The following is a 21,452-nucleotide window of genomic DNA, read 5'->3' as shown; positions in this document are numbered from 1 at the left end:
AATAAAAAAAAAAAGCCAGATACTTTCCTAAGGAGAGGGAAGGCTCTGGGTCCTAATGAGCCTTCCTGCTTCTCTTCTGGTGCCCTTTACAGTGCAGGTTCCCCCCTAGCATTATTTGACCAATTTGGTCAAATGTTGCTGTCTCCGCCACCAAAGGGATGCTTTGTAAGTCAGGCCCCTTCATACTGCACATGCGCGATAGCCCTCTCTCATGCACTTACGCAGTATGGAGCCACCTGTCTTCAGAGGACTCGGCTCCCGAAGACTTCTGAAGTCCCCCGTGGTAGGGATTCAAACTGGAAAGCTAGTGCTGCACCAAGGGTAGTGTTGGGCGAACATCTAGATGTTCGGGTTCGGGCCGAACAGGCCGAACATGTCCGCGATGTTCGGGTGTTCGACCCGAACTCCGAACATAATGGAAGTCAATGGGGACCCGAACTTTTGTGCTTTGTAAAGCCTCCTTACATGCTACATACCCCAAATTTACAGGGTATGTGCACCTTGGGAGTGGGTACAAGAGGAAAAAAAAATTTAGCAAAAAGAGCTTATAGTTTTTGAGAAAATCGATTTTAAAGTTTCAAAGGGAAAACTGTCTTTTAAATGCGGGAAATGTCTGTTTTCTTTGCACAGGTAACATGCTTTTTGTCGGCATGCAGTCATAAATGTAATACATATAAGAGGTTCCAGGAAAAGGGACCGGTAATGCTAACCCAGCAGCAGCACACGTGATGGAACAGGAGGAGGGTGGCGCAGGAGGAGAAGGCCACGCTTTGAGACACAACAACCCAGGCCTTGCATGAGGACAAGAAGCGTGCGGATAGCATGCTTTGTACCACCATGCAGTCATAAATGTAATAAAGATAAGTGGTTCAATAAACAGGGACCACGCGGCAACGCTAACCCAGCAGCAGCACACGTGATGGAACAGGAGGAGGCGCAGGAGGAGAAGGCCACGCTTTGTGAGACACAACAACCCAGGCCTTGCATGAGGACAAAAAGCGTGCGGAGAGCATGCTTTGTACCGCCATGTAGTCATAAATGTAATAAAGATAAGAGGTTCAATAAACAGGGACCACGCGGCAACGCTAACCCAGCAGCAGCAGCAGCAGCAGCACACGTGATGGAACAGGAGGAGGCGCAGGAGGAGAAGGCCACGCTTTGTGAGACACAACAACCCAGGCCTTGCATGAGGACAAAAAGCGTGCGGATAGCATGCTTTGTACCGCCATGTAGTCATAAATGTAATAAAGATAAGAGGTTCCATAAACAGGGACCGGCAACGGTAACCCAGCAGCAGCAGCAGCAGCAGCAGCACACGTGATGGAACAGGAGGAGGCGCAGGAGGAGAAGGCCACGCTTTGTGAGACACAACAACCCAGGCCTTGCATGAGGACAAAAAGCGTGCGGATAGCATGCTTTGTACCGCCATGTAGTCATAAATGTAATAAAGATAAGAGGTTCAATAAACAGGGACCACGCGGCAACGCTAACCCAGCAGCAGCAGCAGCAGCAGCACACGTGATGGAACAGGAGGAGGCGCAGGAGGAGAAGGCCACGCTTTGTGAGACACAACAACCCAGGCCTTGCATGAGGACAAAAAGCGTGCGGATAGCATGCTTTGTACCGCCATGTAGTCATAAATGTAATAAAGATAAGAGGTTCCATAAACAGGGACCACGCGGCAACGGTAACCCAGCAGCAGCAGCAGCAGCAGCAGCACACGTGATGGAACAGGAGGAGGCGCAGGAGGAGAAGGCCACGCTTTGTGAGACACAACAACCCAGGCCTTGCATGAGGACAAAAAGCGTGCGGATATAGCAGCAATGCTTTTTGCCGCCATGCAGTCATAAATGTAATACAGATGAGAGGTTCAATAAACAGGGACCGGAAACGCTAAACCATCCCAGATGTTCATCGGTCATGTTACTTGGTTGGGGTCCAGGAGTGTTGCGTAGTCGTTTCCAATCCAGGATTGATTCATTTTAATTTGAGTCAGACGGTCTGCATTTTCTGTGGAGAGGCGGATACGCCGATCTGTGATGATGCCTCCGGCAGCACTGAAACAGCGTTCCGACATAACGCTGGCTGCCGGGCAAGCCAGCACCTCTATTGCGTACATTGCCAGTTCGTGCCAGGTGTCTAGCTTCATGCCCGGTTTCAGGTCCAGCGGTGCCAGCCACAAATCCGTCTGTTCCTTTATTCCCCTCCAAATTTCCTCCCCTGTGTGCTGCTTATCCCCAAGGCAGATCAGCTTCAGCAACGCTTGCTGACGCATGCCAACAGCTGTGCTGCACTGCTTCCACGATCCTACTGCTGCTGGTGCTGGGTTAGCATTTCCGGATGAGGTACAGCTTTGAGATGCGTTGGAGGAGAAGGAGTCAGAGAGGTAGGTGCTGCTGTTGTTATCCAGCTGTTTGCGGCGTGGGCAACACCCGCGCCGTAGCAGGTGAGGAATCGCTGCCAGGCTCCACAAGGTTCACCCAGTGCGCGGTAAGGGAGATGTATCGACCCTGGCCGAACGCACTCGTCCAGGTGTCAGTGGTGAGGTGAACCTTGCAGGCAACGGCATTCTTCAAGCTTCGGGTTATTTAGCTGACCACGTGCTCATGCAACTCAGGCACTGCAGAGCGCGCAAAGTGGTAGCGGCTGGGAACAACGTAACGTGGGATGGCCACTGACATCATGCCCTTGAAGCTGTTTGTCTCCACCACTCGATATGGCAGCATTTCGCAGGCCAGAAGCTTGGCTATGCTGGCTGGCTGTTACTGCCACGGCCCGGGGGTCATTTGCTGGCAATTTCCTCTTGTGCTCAAACATCTCAGAGACAGACAACTCAACCGTAGCGCTGCACACCGAAGGGCTGTTGGTTGTTGTGTTTGATGAACACTGGGAGACCTCAAGAGCACTAGTCCGGAAAGTGACAGTGTCAGCATCGTCTGATGTTTGTGAATGTTGTGAACCACGCAATGGCTGGGCTACTGCTGCTGCTGAGGCGGGTCTGGTGGTGAGTCTGGTGAACCCAAGGGAGGCAGTGTTGCTGGTGGTACCCTGTCCTGCCGCGTTTGCCCACAGAGTGGGATGTTTGGATAGAATGTGGCGGCTCATGCTGGTGGTGGAGAGGTTGTTAATACTTTTCCCCCTGCTCAGGCGGGTCTTGCACACCTTGCAAATCGCCATGGTAACATCCTCAGTGCAGTCTTCAAAGAAAGCCCAGACTTTAACTGGCTGAGGACTCGGACCTCGTGCGTGATGTGCTGGTGCTGCTTAACCCACTGCTGGACGCTTGAGAGGTCATCCAAGTAATTATCTGGTCCTGTTCTTTTGGATCTGTGAGGGTTGTTGTCCTGGACAACATGGGCAGTATTGAGTGGGTTTTCTTGGGTGCTCCCCTGTGGCCTGTACGTGAACCGTCAGGGGAAACACCTCTTCCCTTGCCCCTCCCTCTTTCACCGGATTTCTTCCTCATTTCACTTATCCTTAAAGTACACGCTGACTGGCAGCAGTACAGTGGCAGTACAGAAATGCTATACAGTGGTGGGTGAGCGGTGTACCACTATTGTCAGCAGTGACACAGAGCACAATGCTATACAGTGGCGGGTGAGCGGTGTACTACTGTTCCCAGCAGACACAGAGTGGAAGTAAACACAATGCTATATAGTGTGGCTGAGCCGTGTACACAGAGTGGCATTAAACACAATGCTATATAGTCTGCTATATAGTCACCCCGAACAGGGTGATGTTCTGCAGAACCCGAACAGTGGCAAACACTGTTCGCCCAACACTACTGGGAGGGAACGCAGATTTTAGTACCTAAACACACGATACAACATGTTTTCCGGGGTCGGACTCTGAGGCACATACAGATGGTCCCGATCATCATCCTCATCATACAACTCTTCTCCTGAGTCTGACCCACCCACCACCTCTGCCACCCCAACATCCCCAGACACAGACCCCTCATCGTCCTCAACATTAACTTGGGATGCTGGCCTGAGCCAGACCTCCTCCTCCACATCAGGCCCCATCATCTCCTCAATGGCAGCCCTCATTAATCGCTCTGGCGACGGACTGATGGACACAACGTTCTCCTCCGGGGAGGGCTGCTGCTGACCACTGGCTGCTGGGGTGGATGTTATAGCTTGCGTGGGGCGTTGGCTGTTGCTGTTGTTGGGAGTGCTGCTCACAGCGGAGGTCTCTGGGGAACTCATGTTGAGCTCATATAGTGGTTGACGGTGAGTGGAGTATTACTGATCCCAGCAATATACACACTGACTGGCAGAGTACGCAATGCTATATAGTGTGGCTGAGCGGTGTACACAGAGTGGCAGTAAACACAATGCTATATAGTCTGGCTGAGCGAGCGGTGTACTACTGTTCCCAGCAGAATCAGAGTGGCAGTAAACAATGGTATATAGTCTGGCTGAGCGGTGTACACAGAGTGTCAGTAAACAATGGTATATAGTCTGGCTGAGCGAGCGGTGTACTACTGTTCCCAGCAGAATCAGAGTGGCAGTAAACAATGGTATATAGTCTGGCTGAGCGGTGTACACAGAGTGTCAGTAAACAATGGTATATAGTCTGGCTGAGCGAGCGGTGTACTACTGTTCCCAGCAGAATCAGAGTGGCAGTAAACAATGGTATATAGTCTGGCTGAGCGGTGTACACAGAGTGTCAGTAAACAATGGTATATAGTCTGGCTGAGCGAGCGGTGTACTACTGTTCCCAGCAGAATCAGAGTGGCAGTAAACAATGGTATATAGTCTGGCTGAGCGGTGTACACAGAGTGTCAGTAAACAATGGTATATAGTCTGGCTGAGCGGTGTACACACAATGCTATATAGTCTGCTATATAGTGTCAGTAAACAATGGTATATAGTCTGGCTGAGCGAGCGGTGTACTACTGTTCCCAGCAGAATCAGAGTGGCAGTAAACAATGGTATATAGTCTGGCTGAGCGGTGTACACAGAGTGGCAGTAAACACAATGCTATATAGTCTGGCTGAGCGAGCGGTGTACTACTGTTCCCAGCAGAATCAGAGTGGCAGTAAACAATGGTATATAGTCTGGCTGAGCGGTGTACACAGAGTGTCAGTAAACAATGGTATATAGTCTGGCTGAGCGAGCGGTGTACTACTGTTCCCAGCAGAATCAGAGTGGCAGTAAACAATGGTATATAGTCTGGCTGAGCGGTGTACACAGAGTGTCAGTAAACAATGGTATATAGTCTGGCTGAGCGAGCGGTGTACTACTGTTCCCAGCAGAATCAGAGTGGCAGTAAACAATGGTATATAGTCTGGCTGAGCGGTGTACACAGAGTGTCAGTAAACAATGGTATATAGTCTGGCTGAGCGAGCGGTGTACTACTGTTCCCAGCAGAATCAGAGTGGCAGTAAACAATGGTATATAGTCTGGCTGAGCGGTGTACACAGAGTGTCAGTAAACAATGGTATATAGTCTGGCTGAGCGGTGTACACACAATGCTATATAGTCTGCTATATAGTGTCAGTAAACAATGGTATATAGTCTGGCTGAGCGAGCGGTGTACTACTGTTCCCAGCAGAATCAGAGTGGCAGTAAACAATGGTATATAGTCTGGCTGAGCGGTGTACACAGAGTTTCAGTAAACAATGGTATATAGTCTGGCTGAGCGGTGTACACAGAGTGTCAGTAAACAATGGTATATAGTCTGGCTGAGCGGTGTACACAGAGTGGCAGTAAACACAATGCTATATAGTCTGGCTGAGCGAGCGGTGTACTACTGTTCCCAGCAGAATCAGAGTGGCAGTAAACAATGGTATATAGTCTGGCTGAGCGGTGTACACACAATGCTATATAGTCTGCTATATAGTGTCAGTAAACAATGGTATATAGTCTGGCTGAGCGAGCGGTGTACTACTGTTCCCAGCAGAATCAGAGTGGCAGTAAACAATGGTATATAGTCTGGCTGAGCGGTGTACACAGAGTGTCAGTAAACAATGGTATATAGTCTGGCTGAGCGAGCGGTGTACTACTGTTCCCAGCAGAATCAGAGTGGCAGTAAACAATGGTATATAGTCTGGCTGAGCGGTGTACACAGAGTGTCAGTAAACAATGGTATATAGTCTGGCTGAGCGAGCGGTGTACTACTGTTCCCAGCAGAATCAGAGTGGCAGTAAACAATGGTATATAGTCTGGCTGAGCGGTGTACACAGAGTGTCAGTAAACAATGGTATATAGTCTGGCTGAGCGGTGTACACACAATGCTATATAGTCTGCTATATAGTGTCAGTAAACAATGGTATATAGTCTGGCTGAGCGAGCGGTGTACTACTGTTCCCAGCAGAATCAGAGTGGCAGTAAACAATGGTATATAGTCTGGCTGAGCGGTGTACACAGAGTGTCAGTAAACAATGGTATATAGTCTGGCTGAGCGAGCGGTGTACTACTGTTCCCAGCAGAATCAGAGTGGCAGTAAACAATGGTATATAGTCTGGCTGAGCGGTGTACACAGAGTGTCAGTAAACAATGGTATATAGTCTGGCTGAGCGAGCGGTGTACTACTGTTCCCAGCAGAATCAGAGTGGCAGTAAACAATGGTATATAGTCTGGCTGAGCGGTGTACACAGAGTGTCAGTAAACAATGGTATATAGTCTGGCTGAGCGGTGTACACACAATGCTATATAGTCTGCTATATAGTGTCAGTAAACAATGGTATATAGTCTGGCTGAGCGAGCGGTGTACTACTGTTCCCAGCAGAATCAGAGTGGCAGTAAACAATGGTATATAGTCTGGCTGAGCGGTGTACACAGAGTTTCAGTAAACAATGGTATATAGTCTGGCTGAGCGGTGTACACAGAGTGTCAGTAAACAATGGTATATAGTCTGGCTGAGCGGTGTACACAGAGTGGCAGTAAACACAATGCTATATAGTCTGGCTGAGCGAGCGGTGTACTACTGTTCCCAGCAGAATCAGAGTGGCAGTAAACAATGGTATATAGTCTGGCTGAGCGGTGTACACAGAGTGTCAGTAAACAATGGTATATAGTCTGGCTGAGCGGTGTACACAGAGTGTCAGTAAACAATGGTATATAGTCTGGCTGAGCGGTGTACACAGAGTGGCAGTAAACACAATGCTATATACTCTGGCTGAGCGAGCGGTGTACTACTGTTCCCAGCAGACACAGAACAGTGAACAGAATGCTATATAGTGTGGCTGAGCGAGCGGTGTACCACTATTCCCAGCAGACACAGAACAGTGAACAGAATGCTATATAGTGTGGCTGAGCGGGCGGTGTACCACTATTCCCAGCAGACACAGAACAGTGAACAGAATGCTATATAGTGTGGATGAGCGAGCGGTGTACCACTATTCCCAGCAGACACAGAACAGTAAACAGAATGCTATATAGTGTGGCTGAGCGAGCGGTGTACCACTATTCCCAGCAGACACAGAACAGTGAACAGAATGCTATATAGTGTGGCTGAGCGAGCGGTGTACCACTATTCCCAGCAGACACAGAACAGTGCACAGAATGCTATATAGTGTGGCTGAGCGAGCGGTGTACCACTATTCCCAGCAGACACAGAACAGTAAACAGAATGCTATATAGTGTGGCTGAGCGAGCGGTGTACCACTATTCCCAGCAGACACAGAACAGTAAACAGAATGCTATATAGTGTGGCTGAGCGAGCGGTGTACCACTATTCCAAGCAGACACAGAACAGTGAACAGAATGCTATATAGTGTGGCTGAGCGAGCGGTGTACCACTATTCCCAGCAGACACAGAGTGGCAGTAAACAGAATGCTATATAGTGTGGCTGAGCGAGGTACACAGAGTGGCAGTAAACAGAATGCTATATAGTGTGGCTGAGCAAGCGGTGTACTACTATTCCCAGCAGACACAGAGTGGCAGTAAACAGAATGCTATATAGTGTGGCTGAGCGAGGTACACAGAGTGGCAGTAAACAGAATGCTATATAGTGTGGCTGAGCAAGCGGTGTACTACTGTTCCCAGCAGTGACACAATGACAGGGGGGACCCTGGCTAGCGTGGCTGGAGCGCGAACTACCCTGCCTGCCTACCCAAAGCTAAACCCACAGACAAATGGCGGAGATATGACGTGGTTCGGGTATTTATTTACCCGAACCACGTGACCGTTCGGCCAATCAGAGCGCGTTCGGGTCCGAACCACGTGACCCGTTCGGCCAATCACAGCGCTAGCCGAACGTTCGGGGAACGTTCGGCCATGCGCTCTTAGTTCGGCCATATGGCCGAACGGTTTGGCCGAGCACCGTCAGGTGTTCGGCCGAACTCGAACATCACCCGAACAGGGTGATGTTCTGCAGAACCCGAACAGTGGCGAACACTGTTCGCCCAACACTAACCAAGGGCACCGGGAGAGGAGATGGAAGGATCTATAGGACCCAGACCCTTTTTGTATGTGCCTTTTTTTTTTTTAATCTAGATTCCCAGTGACTTTAAAGGGAGAGAGAAGAGAGCTCCTCTATGGTGCAATACCTTTAATTCAGTTTGCAAATTGCAAAAGAAATGCACATACAATATCGCATAAATTTGCAAGCATATCTCATATATACCTTTAGGCTGGTTTCACAGTGAGTGGGACGTTACAGGCGCACGTTAGAGCAGCCTGTAACGCACCCCACCGCACAGCAATGAAAAATCAATGGGCTGTTCACAGTGTCCACGTTGCGTTACAGTGTAACGCTGCGCCATGATGTAACGTACTGCATGCAGTACTTTGTAAGCGGCAGAGCCGCGTTAGACTGTATGCACATGCTCAGTAACGTTGGGGAGGAGCGGAGTGCGGCCAGGCACATGGCTAATTAATATTCACTGCACTCAGTGACGTGCAGTGTTTACTTCCTGGAGCGGCCGCTCTGTGCGGCGATTGGCTGGGCGGGACCACGTGATGCCGCATGCGTCCAAGAGTGCGCATCGCGGCATCACGGACGCCAGAGTGAGCTGCACAACGCGGCTCACTCTGACGTCCAAAGCAGAGAGCACCAAGCGTTGCGTTAGGGGCACGTTGTGCGACCATAATGTCCCCTAAAACGCAACGTCCTGGTGTGAAACCAGCCTTATGGTATATTGTGTAAAAAATTTACTTTTAATCCAATTAGAAAGTATATACTACTTTAATCCCCCAATTTTGTTTGCGAGAACCATTTTAGGTCTACAGTTGTGTATGATTTGTGTGTAGGGGAGGAGCATCTGTACTGAAATTGCACTTTTTTCATATTGATGGTTATTAGTGGTCAGTGAGATGCAAATTCCGGCTTCAATGCAAATTTAATGCAAGCTGCATGGAGCCTGTAAGGGCTCGTTTCCACTAGTGCGGTGCGGAATCGCCTGCATTCCACCGCGGACGAAATCGCATGCGGGTGCGATTCCGCATGCGTTTTTGCCGCGATTTCGCATGCGATTCCGCATAGGTAAGGTATATGCGAATTTAACCATGTCACTGCTGGTGTAAATTAACATTATTATCTATGCGAAATCGCATGCGATTTCGCATCAAAAAACGCATAGTCACCCCGCATGCGATTTCCCTATTAAGATACATTAGCGGCGATTCGTGCACATTCCTTCTGCACGCTAAATCTGACGGCTCTGCCGTGCAGATTTCTGCCGCTTCAAAAAACGCTGCCGCACCCGCAGAAGTGGAAACAGCCCCATCCACTGACATTGCCTATGCGAATCCACGTGCAATGCCCGCATGCGGATTCGCACTAGTGGAAACGAGCCCTAAGTGGACCAATCACAGTAACTTCCTCACGATTTGGATTGGCCCATTTCCAGGCTGAATGCAGTGATGTCACAGAAAGGCTCACCTTTTCCAGGATAGACAATCAGGGAGTCTTTGGACTCGTTCTGTAGCCGGCAGTATCCGTCTATGAGGTCCGCCATGTTTTCAGCTACGGCCAGCGAAGGAGTCTTGATGGCTAGCGGCTGCACAGACAGAAGGACACATTTTGTGGAGGGCATGCTTACAGGCCCCATTCACACAGGACAATATTTTTGTGCATTTTCCATTTTTGGGAACTTGTGTTTGTCGCATATCTAATGCAAATAAATGCTATTGCATTTGACTTGCGTTAATTTGCAAATTTTTGCATTCAAATTTTCTGCAGCTAAAAAAAAGGCTTACATGCAATTCTCATACAATGCAAGTCAATGGAAATTCGAAAATGTTGCATGTGAACATGAACTTAATTACATAAAATTTCATGTAACTTGCCACTTTCATTGGCTCCTGACCGCGTGATCACGGAGAGCCAATCGCATTGGTTCGCATTGATAGACAGCGCCAGGAGCCAATGAAAGCGGCTCCTGACCATCTGACAGCGCTCTGCCATCATAGAGAAGGCAGAGAGAGGAGCCTGCGGCGAAGGGACAGCGTCGTGATTGGTGAGAGCGGCGGGTATGTGCGGTGATTCGTCGGGAGGTTGCGTTTTATGGTCCCAGCAGTCTCTGGTCCTTAAGGGGGCAGAGACTGCTGGCAGGCATGGGCTTAAATTCGTCTTCGGGTGATCCAGATAGTTACTATCCGGATTTCCCCCAGTAATGCTGTGCGGACTGGGCGGGGGGTCAAGCTTACCCGTCTGACGTATTCTTCGCTCATCCCTCGCCGCCTCCCACGATGGGTTCCAATGCACTGTCACGTGATTAAACACTTCCTCCTTCAACCCGGAAGGAGGAAGTGTTTGCAGTCACGTGACGGTGGATTGGAGCGCATCGTGGGAGGCGGCGAGGGATGAGCGAAGAAGACGTCAGACGGGTAAGCTTGACCCCCCGCCCAGTCCGCACAGCATTACTGGGGGAAATCCGGATAGTAACTATCCGGATCACCCGAAGACGGATTTAAGCCCATGCCTGACTGCGGGTACGGAAGTGGTTAAAGTGCATGAGAAAAATCTGAATGCAAAATTTGCTTAAAAAAAGCAAACAAGGAAAATAAGAATCTGATACGAAAAACTGAGAGATGCAGAATTTTCATATACGGAAAAAACACGTACGGAAAGTGCAGGGAAAAGAGTCGGTTCTCACACGGCCATTGAACCGGTGTTAATCACCACGCTTGGCTTTAATAAAAAAGGAAGGGACATCGCTTTTTAAACGTCGGCACCTGCTTTTTCCGTCATTCCCGCAAACACTGCACTGGATCTTATTGCTTTGTTTCTCCCGTGGGAAACGTTAATTGACTGAGAGCCAAGGGGCTTAGTAAAATTGATGAATGCAGGCAGTGCATGAGCAGTTCTACCAGTGCTGAAGGCAGGGTGGGCGTTACCCTATTAGCACTAACATAGTCTATATGACTATATAACTATGTTATAATCCCCCACAGGACAAGCTCACCTGAGGGGCTCCGGATATGCCCAGAAGCAGCAGGGCCCGGCTGTCATCTAGCAGGGAACACTTAATAGATTTTATCTGTTTAAACTCTGCCAGAAACGTGGGCTGTGGAGACAAAAGAGATTATTGTTAAAGCGGGTATGGCAGCCATAAAATCAAATTCCAATTACCCACTACTCTGTTTATTATGTAGTCTAAATCCTGACCTTGCATGGCAAACATTCCAATATAATCATAAATGTGTCTGCTGTAATGAATCTTATCTCAGTCAGCTTGGCTCTATTTGGTATCTCCCCTCCCACATCCCTTCTACTCACTCATTGGCTGAGGGCTGTTCAGTGTGAAACGAGGCTGAGAAGGGAAATACAATTCACCCCTCTGCAGAAGCTGCTGAAATACGATCTATGCTGTGCTCATATGTGTTTACAAAGCAAGCTAGATAGTAACGGAGGAATCGACATCAGAATTGGCTTCAGTCAGAGGCAGTAAAGGTGGAAAATGTCTGGAACAATTTTCTCTATATTTATTATATAACATTCACTGAGATCCAAACTTGAACAGTATAAGACATATGTTATGTAAGTAGAACAAGTATTTATCTACATATATATTTTTGATTTTCTGGGATAGGATGGCTGTCCCACCTGCTTTAAAGTGTACCCGAGGTGACAAGTGGCGTGATGAGATAAACATGTGTATGTACAGTACTAAACTGGTTAATAACCAGGGTGTTTTACTTTGCTGCCTGAAAGAGTTAATTTTTTAGGCATCGAAGTGACAGCTTCTGTCTTGTCAGTATCTTGTCAGGAATATAGTAAACATCTCTGATAAGCAAATTACAGCCATCAAAGTTTTCCTGGCAGAATACATTTTTCTACATATTTCTGAGAGCAGATGGAGAGAGAAAGGGTCAATATAGTTCATGTATTTTCATTTAGGGACACTTAATAGGCTGCAACTGAGCAGAGACAACAAACCATTCAATCTACTTTCTAAATGTTTAAATATAAAATAAAATCCTGGGATGTGTAAAAAAGCCATTTTTAGGAGCAGGAGGATAAAAATAATTGCTTAGCTCATCAGTTTATTTTCACCTCGGGTTCACTTTAACCTGCCTGGCGTTCTATTAAGATCGCCAGGGAGGCTGCGGGAGGGTTTTTTTTTAATAAAAAAAAAACTATTTCATGCAGCCAACTGAAAGTTGGCTGCATGAAAGCCCACTAGAGGGCGCTCCGGAGGCGATCTTCTGATCGCCTCCGGCGGCAAGAAATAACACGGAAGGCCGCAATGAGCGGCCTTCCGTGTTTCGCTTACCTCGTCGCCATGGCGACGAGCGGAGTGACGTCATGGACGTCAGCCGCCTCCGATCCAGCCCTTAGCGCTGGCCGGAACTTTTTGTTCCGGCTACGCAGGGCTCAGGCGGCTGGGGGGACCCTCTTTCGCCGCTGCATGCGGCGGATCGCCGCACTGCAGCGGCGATCAGGCAGCACACGCGGCTGGCAAAGTGCCGGCTGCGTGTGCTGCTTTTTATTTCAGCCAAATCGGCCCAGCAGGGCCTGAGCGGCAGGCTCCGGCGGTACTGGACGAGCTGAGCTCGTCCAGACCGCCCAGCAGGTTAATGACTAAAGACTTAGATCAAACTGCAGAGTATACATCCACAGGTACTTCAAGCATTGGCAATACAATACAATGTGGTCACCTTGGAGTCCTTGGTGGTGAGCTGTCGGATTCCCTTTGGGCCGATAACCAAATCAACAGTGATGCTCCACCCTTGCTGAAAAACAAAGAAAGAAGAGTTCATATTTTACATGTATGCTTTATTTCTTGAACCCTCCACAACCCTAATTATAACGTAGAAGTTCTGTCCCACATAAGATAGAGGGTTAATTGGCTTTCTTTATAATTAATAAGCCCCTCTCTTGAATATCCATTTGTTTCTGCATGCTGGTGAGCAGACAGACCATGTAGCAAGATACTTTCTACCTACATTCTAAGTTCATGATGAGGGACTGCTTCAAAGCTGCATGCAGGAAGGAAGATGTTGTCTGTCTTACAATACAGCACAGGGCATGATTTACCATAAGGCACTGTAGGCTCGTGCCTACAGGCGCCTGATGATGGAAAGGCGGCTCACACCCCTGCCCAAGTGCCTCTCTGCCTACCTTACCTATGCAGAGTCCTGATGAGAGTGTAAAAGTTCCCTTCGCTCAAGGGAACCTCCAGCTACTTATTAATGAGGGGACTTCTGGCTATCTAATACTAAGGGGCACCTGTAGCTACCTATAATGGGCATGAGAAGTAAGGGAGAAGTGACAGCTGGGGCAGACAGCACACTTGTGGTACAGTTCGGTGGGGGTTTGTAGGTTCATGGAGGGTAAAGTCTAGAGTGCCAGGACATTTGTGCCTATAAGCTCCTGTGATGTAAATCTAGGCCTGATACAGCATATAAAAGGAAAGGCAAAAACTAAATGCAGAAGATAGGGAGGGCAGTGCCAACAGTAGAGGTAGCTATGGAGAAATGAAATGCTGATTATTCTAATTTAATTGCATCATGCAATTTGGAATGAGGCCACTCAAAACTGACAGGGAGTGCCTTTGACTGGCCCACACTGACTACCTTTGCTTAGGGCCCATTTACACTTAATCAGTTGGTATGCGTGTGAAAGGTGCCATAGAAAACCATGGGCATTACTTTGAAAATCAGTTTTCTTTCAGTTATAACTGAGAGCAATTGATTAAGTGTAAAAAGGCCCTTAGTGTTTCAGTGTGCCGGGACAGGTGAGTGGATATTGCTCACCACACTGCAGGGCCTCCGGGCACAACATCCTTAAAGCACGGAAGATGGGTGGCAGCCGGATCGAGAGCTAGGGGAGGGGGGGTCATGGGCCCCCCAGGTTTATTTTGCCCCGGGGCCCCAGCGTTGCCACAACCAGGCCTGACTACATCAGTACATGCAGAGGGACAGACAGAGGGACTCACCGCCAGCTCACACCGGTAGGTCTCCTGGTCGATGGAGGTGAAGCTGGAGAGGGTGCCCAGGAAGCGCATGATGCACTCTTCCTCCTTCAGAGAGCCGTACTGCTGGAAGGTCTGCTGGATCATCTTACGGAACTGCTTGGGCTGTCACAGAACACATACACAGCTCTGATTACCATCCTGAGGATAAGATGCTATTTACTGACATTGTCACCCCTTCCAAGATCTACCTGTGGTCTTACCTAGCATTCATTCATTACTTTCTTCAAAACTTCCAATAAACTGAAAAATTGGATTGGATTAGTTGAATTAATTCAAAATTAAAAAAATTATAATGGGTGTGGCCACTTAAAGGGACACTTAAAGGGAACCTGTACTGAGTAAAATTATTTAAAATAAACACATGAGGTAACTTCAAATGAACATTACATAGTTACCTTGCCATCAGTTCCTCTCAGAAGCTCACCATTTTCTTCTGACAATAATCCCTTCCAGTTCTGACAATATTTTGTCAGAACTGAAATATATCAGTTGCTGTCAGTTATATATCAGTTGCTGTCAGTTACAGCTGAGAGGAGAACTGATGTATCCATGTTTCCCTATGGCTCAAGTAGGCGATGTTACAGTTTAACTGTGTGCTGACCAGAAAGCTGTTATGTTGTAATGGCCATTTTCAAAATGGAGGACGGAGAATTCCATTGATCACAGTGGAGAAACAGGACGCAGGAGAGGAGAAAGAGATTGAGGAGTACAATCAGGAGGTAAGTATGACTTGTGTATGTTTATTTTGACTTTTCATTTTTAGTTCAGGTTTTCTTTAAGTCAGGAATTCAAAATCAGTTTTTCTCACCTGGGGCTTCCACCAGCCCCCTCCAGCCGTCCCGTGCCCTCGCAGTCACTCACAGAGCCTCCGGTCCCCCACCGCCAGCTAGTTTTGTTTTCGCTGACAGGGAGCCGGTGGGCTTTCTGTGCCTGCGCAGGCCTGGCTACGTGTATCCTTCTTCATCTTCCCGTCCTCAATAGCGTCATGCACAGGCGCAGGACACTATTGCGGACGGGAATGACAAGAAAAATACTTGTGGCCAGGCCTGTCGAGCCTGTCAGCAAAAATGAAACTAGCTGGCGGCGGGGGACCGGAGGCTCCGTGAGTGACTGCGAGGGCACGGGACGGCTGGAGGGGGCTGGTAGAAGCCCCAGGAAAGTAAAACTGATTTTTTTCCTGGCTTAAAGAGGAACTCCAGTGAAAATAATGTAGTAAAAAAAGTGCTTCATTTTTTACCATAATTATGTATAAATGATTTAGTCAGTGTTTGCTCATTGTAAAATCTTTCCTCTCCCCGATTTACATTCTGACATTTATTACATGGTGACATTGTTACTGTGGGCAGGTTATGTAGCTGCTCCTAGCTGTTTTGGCTGTTAGAGACAGCTGTAAGCAGCTATTCCCTGTCTGTGAACATTGTTACATTGTGGCAGTTTGCCCAGAGTACCGCGGTCCCAGAGCTTCTTATGGGAGGGGTTTCAGCACAAAATAAATCACACAGCGCCCCCTGATGGTCTGTTTGTGAAAATCATTATATTTTTCATGTAAAAGGGGGTATCAGCTACTGATTGAGATAGAGTTTAATTCTAGGTTGAAGTTTCTCTTTAAGTGTTCCTTTAAGGTTTGATTTTAGGACTCTGTGTTTGTAACAGTCGCACCACGACACATGCGTAACACAATACAAAGCCTCATTTCACACTGGGGGCATTGGATGCATACCCTGTAAGTAAGTAATACTACCTGTATAATTATCTGTAATATCATGCGCCAAAAACTCATAGCGACAATAACAAATCTATGCATATGTTATATGTATGTCACTCTTAGAAAATAGCCACATATGATTTGGGCCAGATTTACCACAAGGCACTGTAGGCACGTGACTACAGGCGCCTGGTGATGTAAAGGCGGTTGACTTCTCCCCGAGCGCCTCCCTCCCTCCTTCCCTATGCAGAGTCCTGAGTGTAAATGAAAGGGTACTCACCCTGTTTTCAGCATTCCACTGATCTCTCCCTTCAGTCAGAAACACCTCTAGCTACTTATTACTTGAGGGTACCTCTAGCTACTTAATACTGAGGGTACTTTTGGCTACCTAACACTAAGCAGCACCTGTAGCTGCCTGTTACGGGTAAGGGAGTAAGGACGCCAGGACATCTGTGCCTATAGGCTCCTGTAAGGTAATTGCAGGCCTGCACACGATACAATTAAACAATCCAATTTTACGCCAATTCTATAAAAACGATTGGTTGTAAATAAAAGTAGAAAGCTTTTTTCATTTGTTCAATAAATCTGATCGGATTTTCCATTTTTCTCTGATAAAAGATCTGGAGTGTTTTCTGATCATTTTTTTTTTTCAATCATTTTTTTCATAAATAGGGAAAATTTTAACATTTATGTGTAGCACAATGGTCAGATTTTTTTAAATGTTACAATTAGTCAGAAAAATTGATTGTAATCCTTGAATTGAAAACATATTTAAAAAAACATGCATGCTGTGTGACCACCTTTAGATGATTGGGACTCTAGGCTGGTGCTACTTCCCTCTATTTTACCTTTAGGCTTTCTTGCATCTGTTTTGGGAAGAAGAGATCAAGACCCACTTCTTTCCTGGGAATAAAAATACAATTCATCATCAGAGCAGTGGCGTAGCTAAGGAGCAGCGGGCCCCGCAAGTTTTACATTGGGGCCCCCCAAGCACTCTATACATAACAATTTATACGCCGCATGAAAACCGGCTAATGGCAACTACAGTGTCAGAGGTGCAAGAAGGGGATGGGAAATAGCTTGTTAATGATTACCACTATTCAAAGTATCTATAGAAGTGATTATTATGAGCACAGGACCAACAGAGAGTTAATACTGTGGTTGAGGGAGGGCCCCTCTGGCGCAAGGGCCCCGATGCGGTCGCAACCTCTGCACCCCCTATTGCTATGCCCCTGCATCAGAGTGCTGACAATCTCAAAATAAATAAAAATACACAAAAACATCCTAATATTACACAGAAATGTTTTCCTAGTCTCGTATAGGCACTGAGTGGCAGAGCTTGTTTTTTACTGGTATATAAGAATCTTCATCAGCTAAAGTCAGATAAATCATTTTTAAATGTCCACTATTGTGAAAATCTTAATACTTTAAAGAGAACCCGAGGTGGGGTTCCAAGAATGAAATCTGCACTCAGAGGCTGGGTCAGCTTATATTGCCAGCCTCCGTTGCTATCTCAATCCCCCCTAAGCTCCCCCTGCGCTCTCCTCTCCCCCATAAATCACAGCCGCGCTGTCGACACGCAGCGGGTTGTATTTACCTCTGTACTGTCAGACTGCGTGCTCCCCCGCCTCCTGCATAGCTCCGGTCCCCGCCCGCGTCTCTTCCCTCCCCGCTGATTGGAGGGAAGGGGCGCGGGCGGGACCGGCGCTAAGCAGGAGGCGGTGGGAGCGGCGAGACTGACAGTACAGAGGTAAACACAGCCCGCTGCGACACACTCAGTGTCGACAGCGCGGCTGTGATTTATGGGGGAGAGTGGAGCGCGGGGGGAACTTAGGGGGGATTGAGATAGCAACAGAGGCTGGCAATATAAGCCTCACAGTCACAGCCTCAGAGCGCAGATTTCATTCTTAGAACCCCACCTCGGGTTCTCTTTAAAGAGAATCTGTATTGTTAAAATCGCACAAAAGTAAACATACCGGTGCGTTAGGGGACATCTACTATTACCCTCTGACACAATTTCGCCGCTCCCCGCCGCATTTAAAGTGGTTAAAAACAGTTTTAAAAAGTTTGTTTATAAACAAACAAAATGGCCACCAAAACAGGAAGTAGGTTGATGTACAGTATGTCCACACATAGAAAATACATCCATACACAAGCAGGCTGTATACACCCTTCCTTTTGAATCTCAAGAGATCATTTGTGTGTTTCTTTCCCCCTGCATCTCTCATGCACTGAAGTTTCAGGCTGCTCTTTTCTTCCTGCAAACAGCTTTGCCCTTGTCTGTAATTCCTCACTATGTGAAAGCCCAGCCAGCTCAGAGGACGATTTATCCAGCTTGTAAAAGATAAGAGAGAAGAGAGAAGCTGCTCTAATCTAAATAATACACAGGCAGTGTGCAGAGAGGGGCCTGGAGGGGGGAGATGCATCACAGAACCACAACACTGAAGAACTTGGCAGCCTTCCAGACACAGGCTGACAAGTCTGACAAGTGAGAGATAAGTTGATTTATTACAGAGACTGTGATAGTAGAAAGTGCTGCAGTAAGCCAGAACACATTAGAATAGCTTTTGGAACTTGTAGGATGATAAAAAACAGGATGCAATTTTTGTTACGGAGTCTCTTTAATACACGTAAACTTATACAAATAAGAAGGATGTTTCTTCCAGAATAAAATGAGCCATAAATTACTTTTCTCCCATGTTGCTGTCACTCACAGCAGGTAGTAAAATCTGACAAAACCAACAGGTTTTGAACTAGTCCATCTCATTATGGGGGATTCTCAGCAGGGCTTTTATTTTTTATAAAGACATTCCCTAAAAAAGAGTTATACAATGATGCTGGCCAGCCTCCTCGCTCGCGCAACACCTTTTTGGCAGTTGGACAGAGCAACTGCCATTTGCTAAGTGCTTTTGAAACTAAACAAAACCATGAGAATCCCCCATGAGGAGATGGGCTAGTCCAAAACCTGTCGGTTCTGTCATATTTCTACTACCTACTGTAAGTAACAGCAACATAGGAGACAAGTAATTTGTGGCTCATTTTGCTCTGAAAGAAATATACTTCTTATCTGTATGTGTTTACATGTATTTTACATTTTACAATTTTCGCGATGGTCCTTTAGAAGACCACTATTGCAGAAAATAAATGTAACATTTAAGATTCATATGTGTAAAATGTGCAATTGATCCAGAATACATTTATTTTTCTCCTGTGTTGCTGTCACTTACAGAAGGTAGTTAAAATCTGACAGGATTTGGGCTAGTCCATCTCCTCATAGGGGATTCTCAGAGTTTCCTTTATTTTCAAAAGAGCTCACTGAATCACACTTGCTCAGTCCAACTGTCAAAACAGCGCACAAAGAGGCTGGTTGGTATCTTTGTATAGGTCCTTTACAGGGAGGGCTTTTTGTAATGAATAAGGAAAATGCTGGGAATCCCCCCCCCCCCCATGAGCAGATGGACTAGTCCAAAAACCTGATAGATTTGTCAGATATTTACTGGATATTGTAAGCAACAGCATGGTATGAAAAAAAGTAATTTATAATGTCTTTTACTCAGGGAGAAACTTACTTTGTGTACGTTTTTTTATGTGTTTTAAATCTTTAGTGGTCCTTTAAGGAATTTGCTCAGGAGCCCCTGCACCCTAGTCCTCCACTGCTGCAGACAACAATGTCCTTAGAGTTCAGTCTATATCCCGCCCCATTGCAAGCAGCATGAACTACACGATGAAGTTAAGTCAAACAGCATTGCAGATTTGTATTTTTTTTTTTTTCATGAGATAAGCATTAACCACTTGAGGACCACAGTCTTTTCGCCCCTTAAGGACCAGAGCCTTTTTCTCCATTCAGACCACTGCAGCTTTCACGGTTTATTGCTCGGTCATACAACCTACCACCTAAATGAATTTTACCTCCTTTTCTTGTCACTAATAAAGCTTTCTTTTGCTGCTATTTGATTGCTGCTGCGAGTTTTAGTTTTTATTATATTCATCAAAAAAGACATGAATTTTGGCAAAAAAATGACTTTTTTAACTTGCTGTGCTGACATTTTTCAAATAAAGTAAAATTTCCTATACATTTGAGCACGAAAGTTATTCTGCTACATGTCTTTGATAAAAAAAAAAACCATTCAGTGTATATTTATTGGATTGGGTAAAAGTTATAGCGTTTACAAACTATGGTGCCAAAAGTGAATTTTCCCATTTTCAAGCATCTCTGACTTTTCTGCGCACCTGTCAGGTTTCATGAGGGGCTAAAATTCCAGGATAGTACAAATGCGTACGTTAAAAAGGGGCGCTGGGAAAAAAGGGCGCCGGGTTTTTAACGATAAGCATGGATAACGTTTAAAAATGTATTGTACTGTATTTCGTTTAAAATTAATGTTTTTTAAAGTTATAAATCATTAAATAATGTGCATTAAATCGGCAATTGTAAAAACGTTAATCTTTCGTTTAAATACTGAAACGTATAATAACGTTTAAAAAAAAAATTTACTAAGTAACCCTCCCTGTACCTACCCCTAACCCCTAGACCCCCCTGTTGATGCCTAAACCTAAGACCCCCCCCTGTTGGTGCCTAAGTAACCCTCCCTGTACCTACCCCTAACCCCTAGACCCCCCTGTTAGTGCCTAAACCTAAGACCCCCCTGTTGGTGCCTAAACCTAAGACCCCCCTGTTGGTGCCTAAACCTAAGACCCCCTGTTGGTGCCTAAACCTAAGACCCCCCTGTTGGTGCCTAAACCTAAGACCCCCCTTTTGGTGCCTAAACCTAAGACCCCCTGTTGGTGCCTAAACCTAAGACCCCCCCTGTTGGTGCCTAAACCTAAGACCCCCCTGTTGGTGCCTAAACCTAAGACCCCCCTGTTGGTTTTTTCGTTTAAAAATAATGTAAAAAAATGTACTGTTTTTCGTTTAAAAATAATGTTTGAAAAAAAATATTGTACTGTTTTTCGTTTAAAAATAATATTTAAAAATGTATAAATCATTAAATAATGTGTAATCATGAGAAGCAGTAATAAAACATTAAGTCTCCGGGCGCCGCTTTTAAAACGTTATTTTTCTCCGGCGCCCTTTTTTCCTATCGGGCGCCCATTAAACGATATTTATTATAGGAGTGAATGGCGGCGCCCGATTTGTCCACTAGCCTCAGGCGCCCGAATTTACTGTTACCAGTACAAATACCCCACAAATGACCCCATTTTGGAAAGAAGACATCCCAAAGTATTCAGTGAGAGGCATGGTGAGTTCATAGAAGATTTTATTTTTTGTCACAAGTTAGCGGAAAATGACACTTTCTGACAAAAAAAAGAAAATAAAAGTTTCCATTTCTTCTAACTTGCGATAAAAAAAATGGAATCTGCCACGGACTCACTATGCT

General features: G+C 46.5%; 1 protein-coding gene across 2 annotated transcripts in view; it reads right to left on the bottom strand.

The window, feature by feature from the left end:
* The window catches only part of PTK2B (protein tyrosine kinase 2 beta), a 286,197-nt gene that overhangs the window by 83,874 nt on the left and 180,871 nt on the right, over positions 1 to 21,452 (bottom strand). For both annotated transcript variants that reach the window (XM_068280093.1, XM_068280094.1), the window contains exons 7-11: positions 16,926 to 16,980; positions 14,334 to 14,474; positions 13,054 to 13,128; positions 11,358 to 11,459; positions 9,833 to 9,950 (exon numbers count right to left, since the gene is read on the bottom strand). In XM_068280093.1, the coding sequence (XP_068136194.1) occupies positions 9,833 to 9,950; positions 11,358 to 11,459; positions 13,054 to 13,128; positions 14,334 to 14,474; positions 16,926 to 16,980 (491 nt within the window). The remainder of the gene's footprint in view (positions 1 to 9,832; positions 9,951 to 11,357; positions 11,460 to 13,053; positions 13,129 to 14,333; positions 14,475 to 16,925; positions 16,981 to 21,452) is intronic.

The sequence above is a fragment of the Hyperolius riggenbachi genome, chromosome 4, assembly GCF_040937935.1.
Source record: "Hyperolius riggenbachi isolate aHypRig1 chromosome 4, aHypRig1.pri, whole genome shotgun sequence".
In the NCBI taxonomy this organism is placed as follows: domain Eukaryota; kingdom Metazoa; phylum Chordata; class Amphibia; order Anura; family Hyperoliidae; genus Hyperolius; species Hyperolius riggenbachi.
Note: the sequence above shows the minus strand (reverse complement) of the source record. Positions and strands in the feature narration are given on the sequence as shown.